The 20,661-nt window shown below is 36.7% G+C and overlaps 1 protein-coding gene across 3 annotated transcripts in view; it reads right to left on the bottom strand.

Annotated features, from left to right (window-relative positions):
- The window catches only part of ipo13b (importin 13b), a 56,882-nt gene that overhangs the window by 4,246 nt on the left and 31,975 nt on the right, over positions 1 to 20,661 (bottom strand). Inside the window, exons 4-20 of one of the 3 annotated variants that reach the window (XM_084431544.1) lie at positions 20,088 to 20,228; positions 17,151 to 17,292; positions 15,447 to 15,613; positions 14,880 to 15,000; positions 13,888 to 14,035; positions 13,490 to 13,671; positions 13,370 to 13,396; positions 12,502 to 12,636; positions 8,491 to 8,640; positions 8,326 to 8,406; positions 8,039 to 8,176; positions 6,258 to 6,354; positions 4,309 to 4,361; positions 1,767 to 1,833; positions 1,584 to 1,642; positions 573 to 662; positions 278 to 459 (exon numbers count right to left, since the gene is read on the bottom strand). In XM_084431544.1, the coding sequence (XP_084287670.1) occupies positions 278 to 459; positions 573 to 662; positions 1,584 to 1,642; positions 1,767 to 1,833; positions 4,309 to 4,361; positions 6,258 to 6,354; positions 8,039 to 8,176; positions 8,326 to 8,406; positions 8,491 to 8,640; positions 12,502 to 12,636; positions 13,370 to 13,396; positions 13,490 to 13,671; positions 13,888 to 14,035; positions 14,880 to 15,000; positions 15,447 to 15,613; positions 17,151 to 17,292; positions 20,088 to 20,228 (1,980 nt within the window). Of the gene's footprint in view, positions 1 to 277; positions 460 to 572; positions 663 to 1,583; positions 1,643 to 1,672; positions 1,834 to 4,308; positions 4,362 to 6,257; positions 6,355 to 8,038; positions 8,177 to 8,325; positions 8,407 to 8,490; positions 8,641 to 12,501; positions 12,637 to 13,369; positions 13,397 to 13,489; positions 13,672 to 13,887; positions 14,036 to 14,879; positions 15,001 to 15,446; positions 15,614 to 17,150; positions 17,293 to 20,087; positions 20,229 to 20,661 lie in introns of those variants that run through there. The other 2 variants (XR_014629934.1, XM_084431545.1) reach the window with 2 other exon arrangements.

Genomic DNA, 20,661 nt, shown 5'->3' with positions numbered 1-20,661 from the left:
AGGCACGCGGAACGCGTATATCACCCCAGCAAAAAGCCATACAACAAACTTGTGTTTACTGTGTGCTACCCTGGTGCTACCGTTCTCTTACACTATGGGTGCTACTAACGTAACGTTACCCTTCACATCGCATGTTCCGGCGATGTGACTATCGCTCATTCGCACATCGCGATGTCGATGTTAAAACCGAATATCGTTCAGCCCTATTTGGCGGGATATTGATCCCATAGTATTTGCCCTCCAGAATGATCAAATGGCACACTTGAACTCATCTCACCTGAGCACTTGTTGACTGAACGTGTCTTTCTGCTCATCAGAGACGCGCGAGGACGGGAAGCCTGGCGAGCGCAGAGCTTCTTTGAGCCACACCGTCAGCAGAGCGAAGCAATGCTTGTTCAGACAGAAGAGCACCTCCGCAAACTGGTCCATCAGACTGCGGGACGACTGACCACCGATGGCCTGCCAAATAAAAAAACACAGATCAGACTCTTGTGCGTTTTTTTTTCTTTACAGTATCATTTTACAGTAACCTTCATATATTGTGAACCTCTGGTGAAAAGTTGTGCGCTCACCTCCAGTACAGCCAATAGGAGGAGTTTACCGTTTTCCTGTACGACCCGACCCACAGGAGGAACGTCAGCGCAGTGCGGTATTAGCTCAGTCTGCAGTCAACCCAAATAAAGGAACAATTCAACACTGCGCACAGCTAACATTTATGATGGTGTATTTCACAGGAGGAAACTGAAGGTCAATACACACACAGAGCATCTTGCCGTTCAGTCAGAACAATATACATTACTGGTCAAAGGTTTGGAATAATTCATATCCTTTAAGGTTTAAATACAATTTAAAATAATAGTTTTCTGTTTGAATATATATCGTAATATGTCATTTTTTCTGTGAGCGAAGCAGAATTTTCAGCATTAGTCTTCAGTGTCACATGATCATGTCAAAATCATTCTAATATGATGATTTGCTGCTCAAGAAACGTTTAACATTATTGTCAATGTTGAAAACAGTTGTGCTGCTTCATATATATATATATATATATATATATATATATATATATATATATATATATATATATATATATATAAGTGCACTTTTATTCAGCAAGGATGCATTAAATTGATCAAAAGTGACAGTAAAAGACATTTATAATGTTACAAATGTTTTCTATTTCAAATAAATGCTGTTCTTTTGAACTTTCTATTCAACAAAGCATTGTGAAAAAAAATATCATGGTTTCCACAAAAATATTCAGAATAATCACATTGATAATAAGAACCATTATTAATAACAGCGCCAATAATAATTGAGCAGCACATCATCATATTAGAATGATTTCTGAAGGATCATGTGACACTGAAGACTGGAGTAATGATGCTGAAAATTCAGCTTGGATCACAGGAATAAATTACATTTTAAAATATATTTAAGTGTTTTTGTAATTGTAATATTTCGCAATATGACTTTTGACTATTTTTCATTAAATAAATGATTCCAAACTTTTGACCAGCAGTGTATTCCTATGCTCTAGGTGCGAATCGGCCTTCAGATTGTTACGACAACTTCTGACTTACAAAGAAAAGACAGGTAGATTTGACTGTTGGGGCTTCTGGGAATTTCAGTGACAGCACTCCTACGGCCAAAACACAGCGGCATTAGAGAAATGACTCCGTATTAAACATTACAGAGGCTCAGACGTTCACACACACCAAAGAAGAAGGATCCATCAGTGTTTTCAACATTTGAAACAGACTTACCACAGTGGAACACGGCTTTCACGTCAAGACTCTCTGATAAGAATAAATCGGGCTTCCGTTTGAGGGCCTACGAATCAGACAGAGCCAATGAACAGAGCACATGACTCAAACCCCGCCCCTGGAACCCTGTCAATCACTCATGTGCCACTCATGTGCCCACCCCCCTCCCCATCCCCATCCCCATCACTCACTCCCTATATCTGTCTAGCTCTAGAAAAATCAACCAAACGTACATATTTAATGCAAACAGATCAGGTAAGTAAGAAATCAACAGCAAAAAAACTAAAATACTGACATTTAATAGAAACTAAAGGTATGATGATTTTTTTTCTCTCTTTAGCGTTTTTCACTTGTTTTGTTCACATCTGTTCAATCACTACTTTCTCTGCTCAGTTGGACTGAATGCAACAGAAATCTAAATAACATGTACGATAAAGACAACTGATGCATTAAGAAACTCATTGAGGATGAGAGGATATTTGAGAAAGACACAGAGAGAGAAACCGAGAGAGGGAAAACCTCATGAGAACTTCATGAGGACCAAATACATAAATGAGGGAGCCAATTCATTTGATTCAGTTAATTGAGATGAATTAATTTAGGCTTTCTTCGGTTTAAGGGCTGGAATGACACTGGAAGGGGGTAGTGGGTGCCTGTGGGATTTTGACTCTTTCAACTGTGTTATATTTGATCAAAGTGACATGATTTACATGATTTAATTCTAAGAAATAAAAATAAATTAATACTTTTTGATTCAGCAAGGATGTATTAAATTGATCAAGTGACAGTAAAGACATTTATAATGTTACAAAATATATATATATATTTTTTATAAAAGCTGTTCTATTCATCAAAGGATCATGAAAGAATTTATCATGGTTTCCACACAAAAATATTAAGCAGTGCAACCATTTTCAATTTCAACATAAAATGAAATGTAATAATATATATTTATATTACATTAATATATAAAGTATTAGGGCTGTCAAACGATTAATCGCATCCAAAATAAAAGTTTGTTTTTACATAATACGTGTGTGTACGGTGTATAATTATTTTCTATATATAAATACACACACATGCATGTATATATTTAAGAAATATTTGCATGTATATACTGTGTATATATATTTATATTATATATAATATATATTATATATAAATAACACATTTTCTTAAATATATATATGCATGTGTGTGTATTTATATATAGAAAATAATTATACTCCGTACACAGACATAAATGATGTAAACACAAACTTTTATTTTGGATGCGATTAATCGTTTGACAGCCCTATAAAATATATTTAAATAGAAAACAGTACTTTTACATTGTTATATATATATATATATATATATACAGTGCTATGCATAAGTTTAGACACCCATACTAAAGTTGACTAAAAAGAGGAATAAAAAATCATCCTTTGGAAACTGAACTTAATGCCTTAATTTAACAAATTAGGAAAAATCCAACCTTTAAGGACACCAATTTTCTTTGTGAATGAATAATGTATCGTAAATAAATAAATGTTTTTCCTTAAAATACAGGGTGCATAAGTCTGGACACCCCTATGTTAAATTCCCATAGAGGCAGGCAGATTTTTATTTTTAAAGGCCAGTTACTTCATGGATCCAGGATACTATGCATCCTGATAAAGTTCCCTTGGCCTTTGGAATTAAAATAGCCCCACATCATCACATAGCCTTCACCATACCTAGAGATTGGCATGGTTTTATTTCAGTTAGCCTAATAGCTAGTTTGATTTGCATTGAGAGATGATCTTATGGAAAGTACCCCATGCCAATCTCTAGGTATGGTGAAGGCTATGTGATAATGTGGGGCTATTTTAATTCCAAAGGCCAAGGGAACTTTATCAGGATGCATAGTATCCTAAAAAATAAATAAAATAAAAATACTTAAAAATAAAAATCTGCCTCCCTCTATGGGAATTTAACATAGGGGTGTACTAACTTATGCACCCTGTATTTTAAGGAAGAACATTTATTTATTTACGATACATTATTCATTCACATAATATATAAAGGAATTTACCATTTTTTATGGATGACACTCAAAAAATATATACTTTTATATTGATATAAAGTCACTGCACAGAGGAAGATCTTTATTATTTACTTATTTTATTAGTGGCCTATAACTAGTACAGAATCTAAAAAAATTTCAATAAATCTAAATAATATATGAATCCACCTACACTGTAAAAAAAAAAATTGTGGCGAGATGCAACACAATCACAGCCAAGTTGAGACATTTAATATACAGCTACAAGGAGCAGGATTTTGGATCGAATGAGAAGTGCACAGATCAGAGGTTCTGTAGTTCTGTCTGACTATTGGACGAGAGAGCTGTCAATCATCCAATAGGAAAACCCCTCAGGTCAGTTCCAGAGCCCGAGCAAAACAAGGGTCTGAAAAGACCGTGACACAGGACGGAAAGGAAGAGAAAGTGAGAAAGAAAGAGACAGCGAAAGAGAAGAGAGAAACCCAAAGTGAATGAAATAAGAAACCAAAAACACACCTGAGCTTGGAGTTGCATAAATGAATCAACAATATCAGGATGATCCCTGGGCCCTAAAATATAATAAAGATGAAACTTAAGAAATAATAATAATAATAAGAATATATACAAACAGCAACAAAACAGATCGAACAGTCATGTGGAAAGGAAAAGTCAACTGGACGGAAATAATCGCACGTGTGAGAGAAATAGGGCAGAGAAAGAGGAGGGAACATGAACGACTTGAAGGCAGTTGCGATAAAACAAAAGAGGAAAAACAAAAAAGACAGATCAATGAGTCCGTTCTGAGGGGGAGAAACAAAGAAGGAAAACAAAAAGAAGTAACGAGAGAAAGTAAAGAAACCTAAAAAAACAAAAGAAACAGTGGGTTTGGAGTGGGAACCCAGGAGGCACCTGTTACTGTGATGACACTTGTGTTTCTTTCTTTCTTTTTAGTGTGTTTTATTTGTTTTCATTGTCTGTAAATTCAATTCATACACCCGACTAGCCCGCCGCGGCTGGTGAGTGCTTGGTTCCCACGGCCACCCCGAAAGAGCAAGGTAGCAGTCAGTCCCAAACTTCCCTCCCTTTGCTGTTCCCAAACTCCAAACAAGACCCCGCCCCCACAAACCCAGACCCCGCCCAGCCCACCAAACCCCGCCCCTTCACAGAAAACAAACAACAAACAAACACACAGGCCACGGCAGATCCTCTCGGCCAGGTCACCTGAGCGGGATAAGAGTGTTATCTCACATTTCTGCTGATTTGGAAACAATGTGGTTAAAACAGAAGAACGTGGAGAGTGACAAACAGGAAGTGATGGATGCAAGCGTGGTTAGTGCGCTAGAGGGCACATGCAAATAACAACTGTGTGTGTGTGTGTGTAAAGTAGGGAGTCATGCTGGATCATTTTAGGCTGTTTTCACACTTCTTATCATTGGTTCGATACCATCAAAAATGAAATTGTCGTTATATGTCATTCCTAAAACGAGTTGGTGTTTTGACAAGATAAAAAAAAAAAAATCTTGTTCATGAACACACTGAATGAATATACCATAAAATTATTATTGGATTATTTACACAATCCAACCAAATGGAAAGTTTACATGCAATTTAAACACATAATCTTAAATTTAGGCCTAAATATGTTTTTGAGTGAATAGGAATTTATGTTTTGTTGTTTTAATAATAAAACGTTAACATAAATCCAGCATGTGATTTGATGTTCTCTTAATTTCTGCTTACATGAAAGTGCAATAATTCTGATGAAATGTAAAAAAAGAAATTTCTCAAATGAGAACAATCAATCATGATTAATAATATAATCAAATTTCTGCAGACAAGATCATTTCAATGAAAGCTTAAAAGTGTGTGATGCCACATGGACATACGAGTACGGCAAGCAGCGGATTTTCAAATGGTCTTGAAAAGAGATTCGGAAAGCGGCTTTGACGTCAAGGACCCCCATTTACATTTGGTATTAAGATCTGTCTCAGGTGATCCAACTACAAGTGGTGAGTGAAAGAAACAGGGGCTTAATTGTGTTATGGTTATTAATAATTGATACCACACTGCACAATGCATTCTGATGCATCCCAGATAACAGTGAAGAACCGCCTACTCACCTGTCAATCAATCAGATCACACGAAATGTCTATTAATACCAGGTGTAAACAGGACTGAATGCATTCGGATCCAGATCAGAAACTCTAGTGTGAAAACGCCCTTGAATTGAGCGTGTGTGTGAGAAACTCATTGGGTAAAAAAATCTCGAACAGAATAACAGGTCACCACACCTTTTCAGGAAACAAGACCGGTTTCAAAAACATGCTCATTTCTGAACTCCGTTTCTGTGTGCGCGGGTTTAAAAAAACAGATACATGCAAACAACAGGAAGAAGTGACTGTAAAGACAACAAAACCACATGATTTCCTTCACCCTCTGCAGCTGGTTGTTCCCAGCATGCCTACCTTGCTGGAAGATGTTCAGCGTAACAGAAGTCACCAGTTCAAACAGCGCTTTGATTGGGGGGAAATGATTCGTTTCACTGGCAAATATATGGACCATCTGCAAGAAAACAAAATGAGTCGAATGAAACTCCACAAAGGAAGACACATGTAGGTCTCTGCAGAGTTTTTAAGACCTGCACAAATACCATATGTCCATACAATCTCAAAATAAATCATGTATATCAGATTCTTAGAGAAGCACACATTCAACTGCAAAAAGTTTAAAATACTCTAAAAATGTAATACTCTAAAAATACTAATTGAATAAGATATGTTTTATTTAATATCTACATATGCATTGAAATTGGTTTATGCACTAATATATTATTACATACATATCAGACGGCGATCGATATTGGATTTTGCTGATACGGTAATATTATGTTTAAAGAAAGGCAATAATATTATTGCACCAATACTGGTAAAATTTATATGAATGTGTTAAATGATGTTCTTAGTCTTTCCTTCCTGTGAGACAGCGGCATTGAGAGAAGCTACAAGAGTTCAAGTTGAATTAAATGCTAGATACAGTTAATTATGTAATCAAAATAGTATACCAATAATATCCCAAACATTTTTTTTTATACATAATACGAGACTTTTAATAATATACAACCCCCAAAATACAATCAAAATCTTAGTTTGGCATGCCTATGCTTTACTACTTCCAGCTGCTCATTCAAAAAGATGAGGGGCCTAAAATATGCAAATCGTACAAATATCTTCAACATATTACAATACACCCAGGGCTTGACATTACATGACACAACACAGTCACTCCCCACTAGCCACTTTAGGAGGTTGAATTTTAAATATATACAGTATATTTAATTGTAGTCTTCTCAAAAGGCATCTGAAATTATAAACTAATTGCAATGTGACACTACAACTCCCATGAGCACTTCCTGCACACAGTGTTTGCTCATCGGTCCATTCGTGAAGCCTATTGCCTTGCGCTAGTGACCTACATTACACGATGGCGGCACATAAAAAGCTTAACAAAAACCAGAGAGTTTGGGTGTGTTCATACTTGGCATATTTAGTTTGATTAAAACGAACCCTGGTGCGATTGCTGTTAGTGCTGTTAATTTGAATAAGTGTGAACAGTGCCATCTGAACCCTGGTGCACGAACAAGCGGGCCGAGACGCTGAAAAGATGGGTCTAGGTCCACTTTCAAACAAACTCTGGTGCGGTTCGACTGAGATATGAACGCAACACGGACCAAAGACATGTAAACGAACCAAAAACAGGAAGATGCGACCCTAAAAAGGACAGAAAGCTCAAGCATGCCTGTTTTTACTCGTCATAGTCGCGATGTTGTCCATCACAGTTCAGTACAGGCATCAGAACCGCGTCTCCTCGCGGCAGATCTTGGTTTGTGTGTGTGACGGAGGGATTCCTGTCGCTGTTTTGACTCCTTTACACATTTATAAGCTCTTCAGGAGTTCTCAGCTGGTCAAAATACCATCATATGTAGCTACGCACACACAACGAGCGCATTTATCCCAGAACACAGCATTGTTTTGAAGTTTTAATAATCACATTATTTGTCGCGTCATTGTGATTCCTGTACTTACGACCCCGAATTTAAGATCTCCTAAAATTATATTTAAGACTTTCTTATGCCGTGTAAGATATTTTAGACTGTTAGACTTGATCAAACTGAACTTTTAAGGACCCGCAGGAACCCTAACATTACTGCCTGTATAAACGCTCATTTGTCATTGTGTGTGTCGTGTACCTGGCGGGTTAAGTCCAGTGCAGACGCCTGCGGTATGGTACTGTACATCTGCCCCAACATCGCACTCAACTGAGACACCATGGGGGCAAAATCGTGCAGGAGAGTTTTCACAGACTTCTCAAAGATGGCGCACACCGCCTGAGAGAGAGAGAGAGAGAGAGAGAGAGAGAGAGAGAGAGAGAGCAGAATTACATCTGTCCTGCACACAAATACTGCTTCCATAGTGAGTAATGAATATGGTCAAATTTGAAGGTGATGCAGAATAAGGAGCTTGAGATGAATCTCACCTCCACAACCTGCGAGTCATTCAGCCATTTACTGAGGACCGTCTGTATCAGTGCAAAGACTTGCTGGAGCACCACCACCACCTAAAACACACAAACACACCTAGTCCACCTCTGACACACAGAAACACATGCTGCGGCGTGACCGTGGAGAGCAGGTGTGCTTACAGGGTTGGGGCCGGTCTGAGGCGGGGCTGATTTGATGGGCGGGGCGTTCTCTCCTGACTCCTCCTCCTGTTTGGTGATGTCCAGCGTGGTGAAGAGATTGGAGAGCAGACCGAGGATGTGAATAATGGCCAGTTTATTCGAGGGGTTGGGCTGAAAAGAGAAAACAGGGTCAGATTGTTATTCGATATGCCTTTTCATTTTAAAAGGGCCAGATTTCACATACAATTTATATTTTGTAGAGAATTCATGAAGAAAATCAGTCGTTATTTAGACATCCATGGCCATTTTCCCTCTCAATCACACTTTGGATTAAACCGACTGTTTTTGATATGTTTATGTTTTTGTTGTGTACCTTTAAGACAACTGTGCATAATGACATCAATTGTGAGTGGCTATACTTCACATATTAGCATAGCTTAAACTGTTGCTCGTCAGGGCTGAACGTTTAAACTAAATAAAATCTAAATATGGCTTAGTGCGATAATAAAAGAAATTGAGATGAAATAATAAACATGAGTATTGTAATTTTAGAGTTGTACTTGTTATTTGTCTTAAATACGTTATTTTACAGTGAAATAGAATTACACATTTTTAATTATTATTTACAATTATGTATTTATTAATAAGTACAATTATTTGTATAATTATACCGATATTATAGTTAACTAAAACTAAAACCATAAAAATACTAATAATTTTTGTTCCCTGAAATAAAATAAACGTGAATTGATATTTTATTTCAACTAGTTGCCAAGGAAGCATTTCTCATTTTCATTTAGTTTAACTTGACTTACTATAATAACTAAAACTGAAATAAATTAATAAAAATTATATAAAAATGACAAAATTACTGAAACTTTATCTAAAATTAAAATACACAGATAAAAACTAATTCAAACTATTAATAAAAACTATAATAGCATGTCAATGACACTGAAATAACACTGTGACACAGTACATTTCAACACATTTAACGAAACGAGCAAGAAAAATCCCTTGAATCATGTAAAATAACGAGACCCGGCGGGTGGGGTGGGCGTGCGCTCTGAACCGGCACTCCCGGGAACATCAGCGGTAATTAAACAGTCGTTAAACATCCATTAGGCCAACAGTCTAATTACTGCTGTTAGCTCCATGACAACAGCTCATTGATTGGCCGAGAGGCAGAGCGAGTCGCTACATTGTCTTACTTCCTTTATGACATCATGCACACAAGCACAAAAGGAAAGAGACGCTCAATTAAACATTTAACAAAGGCATCGTTGCACGGACGACCTTTCCTTCAAAAGGTTAACCTGGAATAACATTATACTATAAAATACGTACATGATAATAAGTTTAATAGTAAAAATCATTCATGTAGAATTCAATTGATATGATGTCAGGGATGTGTTGTCTATTAAACTGCTTCAAACAGCTCATCCAATCAGATATCAGAACTGGAATCGTTTGTTTTATAAAGAATATGTGAAGAACTGTGCACTGAGGTCCTGTTTACTTTGGGTATTTTTAGCCAATGTACTGACAGCCCCGTCTGAAAATAACATCAGAGCCGATATATGAGATGTGTGTGTCTAGACTCAGTGTCTGTGACCAGCAGGAGGCGCTGTGTGAGCGCCCCATCACAGCCTGTTTACTAAGGCTGATGTAATGTCTTTCTGGGAAGGACCAGACAGACCAGACCAGGAAAGATATTAGAAAAACGAAAGTCAAAAATAGACATGCAGCATTTAGAGAGAGACGAGATATGAAGCCGAACAGGAAATAGGAGTGAAATCAGTTTAGATTTCCATGCATTTTGATGAGATGAAAAATAAATACAATGCAAAAGTATTTAGAAGATAGATTATGATGTTTGCATATGGTTGCCAGGGCATTGCAATGTAGTTGCTAGGGTGTTTTAGTTGCTCACTGAAGTGAGCCATTGTTAAATTCTGGTCTCAGGAAGACATGGATTTTTTTTGCTCTTTAAAAAAAAAAAATCTCGGCCAGATGAATATCATAAGTCTAAACACTTTGAAAAAAGAAAAAGCAGCACATTTTGAGGCTGTCTGTAGATATGCGGCAGGGTGCAATAGTTTTATTCCTTCCGTTATATCTTAAGAGAAATGAAAAATAGTGATATACCAAAATTAATTTCTCATCGAAACACCAAAAGTTTTCCTTTAGCCAAAAACTGAAATTAAAGTTTATTTAATGATCAATTACTTAATCAAATGTATTTACCAATCAACACCAAATAAAAAAAATGTTGTAAACTGCACATAAGAGTAATAATATGCAATAAGCAATAATAATGAGTAAATTATCAGGAAATTTTTATTCTGAAGTGAACTAATCCCTCAATATATCATTGACAAGTTGAAATAACTGTAATTTACTCATCCCAATGTCATCCAAGATGTGACCTTTCCAACGTGATTACGTAATGTGTGGCGCATCGCAGAGCTGGTGCAAGATGAGCATTTGTGTTAAAAAAAAAAAGTATATAATTATTTTTATTTTTTGGAAAATGACCGATCGTTTGGCTAGATAAAGACCATTAGTCCTTGGCTGGGATCATGTAGAGCCCTTTTAAGCTGCACTGAAGCTGCAATTTGGACCTTTAACCTGTTGCACCCCACTGAAGATCACTATATAGAGAAATATCCTGGAATGTTTTCCTCAAAAACCTTCATTTCTTTCCGACTGAAGAAAGAAAGACATGAACATCTCGGATGACATGGGGGTGAGTGAGTTTTATTCTGAAGTGAATTAATCCTTTAGTTCACCCAAAAATGAAAATGCTGTCATTAATTACTCACGCTCATGTCGTTCCAAACCCGTAAGACTTTCGTTCATCTTCAGGAACACAAATTAAGACATTTTTGATGGAATCTGAGAGCTTTCTGTCCCTCCATTGATTGTTGAATAATGTCGTATACATGAAATAATGAAGACAACCGGTCAAGTTAAAATAAAATGTTGTGTATACATATTTAGGAAAATGCTGCTCTCTAGAGTTATTTCTAACTAACGAGTTTATAGTTATTCAATAGCTTTTCATGACGTTAATGTAATGTTACATATTGTTTACAAGCTGAAACACTGATTGAGTGATTTCATAAAACATGACAATTAAATTAATGTCACCATTTCTGTCAATGATTTCGGCCCTCAAAAATGTGAAAATTAATTTTCAGCCAGATATTTTCGGTTGCCAAAATTTTGGTGCATCACTAACGAAAATGTTTTGCTCTTTTTCAGCATGTATAAACTTCAAAACACACAAGGACAGCACTTAGTCCATTACATCCAGGATGTTTTGGCAGTAAAAGAGAGAATGCTTGAAGGTTATTTTCAATTATAGGTATAATTTTCAATTATACAACAGTTACTGCCAGTCCCCTGATCTGCTGTTTTAACAGTTTTTACATTGATCCTGCTTCAGCTTTTTTTGGCAACACTTCTATTTGTGCAGCAAAAATAGATCAAATGTTGTGCTTGAAATGTCACTTACTTCAAGGGATAATTCAGCCAAAAATAAAAATTCTGTCATTAATTACTCGCCCTCATGTCACTCCAAATTCGTAAGACTTTCGTTCATATTCAGAACACAAATAAATATCTTTTTGATGAAATCTGAGAGATCTCTGTCCCTGTTCTGTCACTGGAGGGACAAAAAGCTCCCAAATTTCTTCAAAAAGGTCTTCATTTGTGTTCTGAAGATGACCGAAAGTTCTTGGAATGACATGAGGGCGAGTAATTAATGACAGAATTTAAATTTTGTGTGAACTAACCCTTTAGTATAAATCAATGCAGGGCTCTCGGTAACATTAAGCGGATTTCTGCTGCAGTTTACTCTACCAGCGCCCAGAGTAATGCCAATCTGTTCCTGCTGAGAAATGTTCCATCCTATGACACACTCACGCAGACACAGGGTCTGTTCACACGCGACCGAGCCAAGCGAACACACGGATAAACAAACCCAGAGGACTGAGAGGACTAAGGGCGAGCAGTTTGATGTCTCACCGTCTCTTCTGCTAGTTTCTCCAGTTGTTGGATGTACGGAGTGATCAGAGATTGAAGGTTCCTCAAGATCTCCTCCACCGGCAGTGCAGACAACAGAAACCCCAGAGCCTGCATCAACCACATGCACTGACTCGTCTAGAGAGAAAGAGAGAGATTGAAAATAGGAACAGGTGTAATACCAGGTGTGATGCATTTCCGGCTTCATGTATTGGTTTTGGCCTCACTGAAAGTGGAAAAGCTGTGCGAAGTGCCAAAAATCACTGCCAACCATATTTAATGTTTGATAAACAATTATGCCCAGGGATTTGCTGAATTTTTTTAATCAAATTAAAGACCTGCACAAATAAAATTAATAACATACAGTCCATACAGAACAAACCCATTCAATCTCAAAATAAATCATGCATTTCAGACTTAAATACATACTTTACATTCAAATTGAAATTGGTTTATGTTAGTGTTGTCGTACGTATTGATATATCAGTACAAAAACTAGTGTTGTCAAAAGTACCGACTTCGGTATCAAGTCGGAACTGAAATTAATTTTAGAAATGTGATGACACCAGCGTTTCCCCTTAGTATTTTGAGCGCTGTGGAACAGATTCTTAAACACCTCTGATTGGCCATTGTGTTCACGCGCTCAACATATTTGTTTCTGATTGGCTACAATGATCAACGCTTCAAAAACATGTTGATCAATAAACCATTTGACGCTTTGTGTAGCCCCTGATCAGGATACTACACACAGTAGATTTTGATTTCAAAACGGTTGACCATAATCGACAAATTTACATTTACAGCTCTATGAAATCAGCTTTATCTGAGCAAAACCAAATGGGTTTATTCATCAAAATAAATATAAACTCACCTTGTGAATCTGTTTAATAAGCACTTCCTGCATACAAGAAGAAAAAAAAAAAACAAGACATTTAGAGGAGAAAATTTGTTTAAACGTGTCTCATATGTGTTAGCATCATCATTAGAGCACCTGCGACACAGCGACTATATTGGCAGCGTACGGGGGCAGGTCGTATTTGCACTCTCTGCAGATCTTCTTTAGTGTGGAGACGCTGGAAACAGACAGGTCTGGATTGCCCAATGCTTGCAAAACCAGTGGCAGAACGCTGCTCAGCATCACCGGATGATCCGCCAACCACTCCGCCAACGCTCCTACAGGGAGACACGTAATGGGTAACTATCTGGGCTGGAACACAAAACTAAGTGTCTGTGTGGGAAAGCAATTATGTGTAATTGTCTGGTCTTGACCAAAGTGTGTGAAAACAGTCTAAATTGCTTCAGATGGCAAATGACAATTTCCTAAAACACAGAAAAGGCACATCGACTGTTTTTAATGTTACAGGAGCGCCGATACGCAAGCACACACACCGATTGTGAACATGACGGTGTCGGCCAGCTGGACGTTGTTTATGTTGATTCGTGGAATGAGGCCGATGAGTCCTGGGATGACATCAGAGTAGTTCACATCTATCGTTTCGGCGATGGACTGGAATCCGTACAGCAGTGCTTCTGTATGCTGGAACAAAATAGACACATTCCTGTTAAAAACCCCATGTAGGGTTTCACAGATTTGGGTTGGAAAATCCAATTGCGTTTTTCTGATGAAAATTGCGATTACGATTTATAGTTTTTTTTTTTTTTTTTTACTCCAGGTTTGCTATCTTTGTTTATAGGGCTGCACAATTTTTAATTATATGCAATTATAGGCAATTCTGTGATTATATATCAATATGACTATAAAATATCAATAATTATATTATTATTACTAAATAAAAATGTTAACCAAAATAAGAAATACTATTAATTACTGTAATACTTCTATTATAATAATTTAATTTTACAGTACTAATACTTATTTAATTCTAATATTTTTACAATTTATAAAATAAATATTCATATTCATTTTATATTTACTCTTAATTTCTTCATTTTCAAATGTTAAACCAACAAGCTTTTATTTTGGCGGAAAACCGCAGGGAGCCCTTAAATCATCTTCTCTTAAGTTGACAATATCCAGTTTATAAGAGCTTCCCATTACAAGTTTGGGAAGATGGTTGGCGCATTCATAAGTGACCCAAGCCGCCTTTTTATGTGTTTTATGCAGAGCCACATTTTGTGTGAACCGAGCCGCTTCACACAAGACGCTCTTGTGTAAAAGAACACACAGTCGAGCTTCACTATGAAACAAGAAGCATATATATATTTATTTAATGAAATCAGCCTTTGCCAATTTATAATCGCACTAAGCCATATCAGTTTCGGTTTTATTTTAATTACTTGTGCACAAAAGTTCGCCCCTTTGCTTTGTTTGTTTAATGAAACAGCAAAAACAATGAAAACTGAATCCATTATCTTCTGACCTGCCATGATGGTGTTTGTTCTGTGTTGGTGAGGAGTCGCCCGAGTTTGTCGTACAGGTTACTGAGTAATTCGGCTCCCAGCATCTCGTAGACGTACATCAGTGTGTCAGATATATCCACCCTAAAAGAGTCAAACATCACAGAAATGCATTATTTTATCAACCCTTTGTGTTGATATTCGTTTTTTAAGACAATTAAATCAAAGAGTTTTAGCCACACATATTCAATATTTTAATATTAAAGTATTATTAAATATTTAATTAAACATGAAATATTTAAATACATTTTAAATTTTAATATTTGTGTATTTTAATAATATTTAATATTACACATTCCTAATAAGAAAAAGCAACATTGTCTACTGTGCCAATTCAGCAAATCCAACAGGAAACTGCTGAGTGTAGAAGACATTTTTACAACAGGCTCATGAGAAAATGAATGTCTCACACACACACACACACACACACACACACACACACACACACACACACACACACACACACACACACACACACACACACACACACACACACACACACACACACACACACACACACACACACACACCTGTAGATCCTGAACTGCTCCTTCTCGTCTGATGACCAGGAAGCATACTCCTCGTCCGTGGGGAACTGCGCTTTGTGCAGCAAAACGTCTACGAGCTGGAAATACACAGGCCTGTAGACCTGCAGATACACGGCCTGCTTCTCTGCCTCAAACGACATGATGTCATCCTGAAACACATGGCCAGACATCAACAAATAAACACTCAACTACTGATAAAGTAAGGAAGAATACAGACAGTGAGTCAGAATCACTTATCACACAGCTACTTAGTCAAATAAATAATTGAAATGTTGATTTGAGTTTAATTTAATTTATTTTTAAATAGATTTGCTTTATGGTAGAAAATGAAGTTGTACTTCTAATGAAACGAGACACTGACACTGTTTTTCATGTTTAATATGATAAAGCTGCTTGATTTTAAGCTATCTATTATATAAAGTGCTATAAAAGTAAACGTGACGTGACTTTACTATAGTGCCGAATTGCAGCGCTCGTGCAAATGTTGCTAAGATCAGATGCTTATCTTGTGCTTTATTATAAAAATTAAAAAAAGCTTGCCGTTTTCTGAGTTTTGTTGTTTATTTTGTTATTGAGAGGAAAATGTGCAGCAGCACAGATTTACATATTGTTTACCCCTAAGCGAAGAACGAAAAAGAACTTCGCCTTGAGTATATTGGGGCCTTGACTAATACGATAACCAATTAATATTAGTAATAATTTTTTTTTTTATATAAAAATATATATATATTTTTTTTCATAGAATAAAAAAATATAAATAAAAAAATTAAATAAATAAATATTTTATATAAAGCAATAATATCCATACATCCATTATCCAAACCACTTGTCTTTTGTAGGGTCGCTGGGATGCTGGAGCTAAATAAAATATAAAAAAAATATATATATATATATATATAAAAAAAATTAATAATAATATGCAATGCTTCATGCAATAAGGTGGTCACTGTTGAAAAAATTGGCAGTGTTAAAATTTGTGTTGAAATCACACTGACTTGTGTTTTAAGCTCAGAGAGCATGGCAGGTTTGTACTGAAAAGTTTATAAATTGTTAATATTCTATTTCTCTATGGAGAAATTAAATGGAACATCCATAAACTAATAGTTTTGCTACTGGATTTAAGCCTTTAAACATATACATAAAATACTCAGCCAATGCAGACTGTTAAGACAGACAAGGACACAGGCAAAGGACATTCCTGAATATTCAACACGTGACGACACACACTGCAGTAAACACACACAGCACAGGTGAACAGATACTGTGTGAAGGACGGTTCAATGTCTCTAACAGCCACTCTCCATCACTACTGCAGATTTACACTCAAACACACACTAAAGACACGAGTACAGACAACACATTACAAATAATGAACAGTGTGTTTTCTAACAGGTGCGACTCTAAACTTGTGTACATACAATAGCAGACTGAAGTGGCTTAAATAATGTCAGTATGGACAGGTAACTGAAGTCAAAGTCATTCACAATTCAGTAGCAAGTCCTGAACTGACATTATATTCTGCTTTTGTGTGACCTTAAGACTGTATCATCCATATATCATCACTATCATCAACAAGTGCTGGATTTGAGTGAAAAAGGCTCTAATTAATCTGTGCACCTGCTCACCACTGAGGTCCTGAACAGACACAGGCACACTGTAGTTTCAGATCTCAGCAGTGAGGCTCACCTGTAGTGTGTACCAGAAGGTGAGTGTGAGAGAGCTGGTGGTCTCGTTGACGGGGTAGTGTCCGGGGATGCCCGTGCAGAACATGATCATATTCACCAGTGCCAAAAAACTCTGCCAGTGCTCCACCTGCTCCAACAGAGCTCTGACAGACAAGAGGAGAAGAGACCCACCTTATCATTAAGGATACATGATATATTGACCATACCAGTATCAGTCAATATTATATACAGGGCTTGACATTAACACCGTTAACTGACTGACTTCGGCAGTGGTGTGTAAGGCCGGCTACACACTTGCTGCGTGGCGTGTCCGTTTTTATTTTGGCTCCCATGTTAACAGGTTAGAGCTTGCACACCGCCTGAGTGACACGCACGTCTCAGGCGCGGCTCGAAAACCGACGCCTATTTTTCACACAAACGCAAGCGTGTTGGAAACGTTTCCAGGCAAAATAGAATAGGAAAAACTGTTTATATGTCATTTTGACACGAATGCATATTAATAAATGACATTTTGATGTTTGAAAGTCTCTAAGTTTTGACATAAATGCAGATATAAATGTAATTTAAAAAAATAATATTAAATAATTTTCGATTTTCAAATATTGCACCCGTCAATACAGAACGAAATATTCTGTAGCCTATTTTGCCGTCAATACTGCCGACGTTGTCTTTGCTGTATCAGTAGACTATATAGTTATGTTTAACATGAAGTATAGGCCTTCCACAACTCTCTCTATATATATTTTTCTCCAAATTGTAGTCTTTAAAAAGACATCTGAAATAATAAACAGTGCAATATAGTGTTGACAAAAATATAGATTTTTCGATACATATCGATACTGAAATACCTGAAACGCTTCCAATACTCATTTCCCACAGATACACAATACCAGGGTTTTTCCTACATTGAAATTTTTTTGGCGGCCGCCAAAACGATTTTTTGTCCCGCCAAAGCCTTATTTGATTTGTGAGTGAAGCAGGCTACTGACGGAGTGACGGAGAGAACGATCACAGCACCGTGCGGATTCTTATATGCATCGCGATGCGGACGTGGACGATTCTGAATCGATTCACAATCACAAATGTCAAAAAAATCAAATCTCTAAAAAAAACATAATATTGACGGAACGCAAAAGGCGGAACTCTAGCGGACGTGCAGTGCGCGTGCAGTCTGTGGCGCGCACATAACAGACTCGCGCACATAACAGAAACAGACGCATGATGGCTGAGCGCCAAATTCGAACGGCACCCTCTTCTTTAAAAGCTAGCGTATGGAAAATTGGCAATTTCATTGTTACCTATTTAGTATTTTTTGTATGAAAGCTGCTTTCAGTAGCCTATTTAGTTTTTACATCAATATACTGTAAACCGATCTGTTATACGAACGTTGTACTGCCCTGCAATATGTGCAATGCCAGTCACAAAAAGTTACATTTTGACTGTGCTCTCTGCAGATGTTCATTCACTTTTTTTGTATAAGCTGTTTTTGATTGTGGTATACAGCAAACATTTCAAGTCATACCTCTTTATTATTTAGTTGTGAATAAGAGAGGCTTTGTATGTTACTAATTATTCAGAATATGCATAAGTCCACAAGCATTATATGAGAGCTGCTGGTACATCATTCTATATTTTTGAACGAAAACTGTTTGTGAATTTGCTACAGCAAAATGTTTTTTGTCTGAAGGATTATATTGCTCATTGGAAATAACCAGAGGATGTTGGTTAGAAGTCTATTATTAAATGCTAGAGATTCAGAATATGCTGAAGTTTGTATTAATTTACTACAAGTACGCTGCTAGTACAGGCACACATTTATTTTCATGTTGGTTCTTTGCAACGTTCAAATAACTTCCATTTGTTTTATTAATAAAATTAATATAGGAAGATGGAAGTAAGTTCGTTATGGGTCATCATAAATACTTTGCTTTAAAAGTACCAAGTAAAAAAAAAAAAAAAAAACGTTAATAATTGATAATCTGAATCGTAATCGAATCGAATCGTGAGGTGCCTAGAGATTCCCACCCCTAATCTGAAATGAGAAAGTAAGTGTGCTTACCAAATTTAGCAAGAGTGTTTAGTAAAATTTAGCCTTAATAATCCACAGTATGTATAGGCCTATGACAATGTGTAGTAAATTACCTAAAAAAAAAAAAAAAAATCACAAACTGTTTCTTTGTATTTATTTTAAATTGAACATTTATTGTCAATATTGGGCTTGCGGATCATGTGGGTACTAGAGTACTCTTTGCTGTGTGTGGATGACCATGTCGGTCAGCCACCACCGAAGACCAATTTTGACCCAGGAAAAACCCTGAATACCAGCTGCACTCTCTCTCTCTCTCTCTCTCTCCGACAGCGAGTTGACGCACAAACCCGCCTCCCTTCACTCACTTGGTTCATTTGCTCCAGATGAATGTTCTTGGTGTTACAGGGCTTGAAACATTTCGGCATGGAATTCAGTGTATTGCGCATAATTTTACTCATTCCCGCAAATTTTGTGCTCACACCCAAAGTGTGTGAACAGGGGTCGCCTCTAAATACTAAATTAAGTTGTTTTTCGCTGCTTATTGCGCTTTAACAGTCAAATACACACAAAATAATGTCAAAATACCATTCTTGGTGAGTATTCACATAAACACACGGTCAAGCCCCGATTATATACATTATATTTTTGTGGAGAGTAAGATGTTTTTCTTTTTTTACTTTTATTCAGCAGGGATGCATTAAATTGATCAATTGACAATAAAGACATTTATAATGTTAGAAAATTGTTTTATTCAGGTTTTTACAGGTCAATTAATTTTTTGTTTTATAATTAATAACATCCAATTAACACAATAAATTAACAGCCCTATCAATTTGTTTTTAGAAAATGTTTCACCTTTTCTAATGGTGCTCAAATGACATTTTCTTCACCTATTGTGCGTATTTGTACCTTGAATGATTCTCTCCTAGAGAGACGGCGATTCGACAGATGCCATGTGACGTCTCCATGTCTCCATTCTGTACGGCGTCTCGTAACTGTTCCTGTAGCTGCAGCACCTGCGGCACCAACTTCAGGAGAGTGTTCACGTACCTGAAACACACGGACAATGCTCAGGACTCGGCATGAAACCATATGTGACCCTGGATCACAAAGCCAGTCACGAGTCGCACGGGTATATTTGTGGCAATAGCCACAATGGGTCAAATTGGGTCAAAATTATTGATTTTTCTTTTATGCCAAAAATCATTAGGATATTAAGTAAAAATCATGTTCCATTAAGATATTTTGTAAATTTCCTACCGTAAATATATAAAACATTTATTTTTGTGAGTGAATGCTGCACAATCGTGAACATAAATGGACAACTTTTCCCATTTTCTCAAAGTTTCAATTTTTTTGCACCCTCAGATTCCAGATTTACAAATAGTTGTATCTCGGCCAAATATTGTCCTATCCAAACAAACCATACATCAATGGAAAGCTTATATATCCAGCTTTCATATGACATATAACTGTCAATGTA

This window comes from Rutilus rutilus, assembly GCF_951802725.1.
Source record: "Rutilus rutilus genome assembly, chromosome: 15".
Lineage (NCBI taxonomy): Eukaryota > Metazoa > Chordata > Actinopteri > Cypriniformes > Leuciscidae > Rutilus > Rutilus rutilus.
The sequence above is the reverse complement of the archived record's forward strand: the minus strand, read 5'-3'. Positions and strand labels throughout refer to the sequence as shown.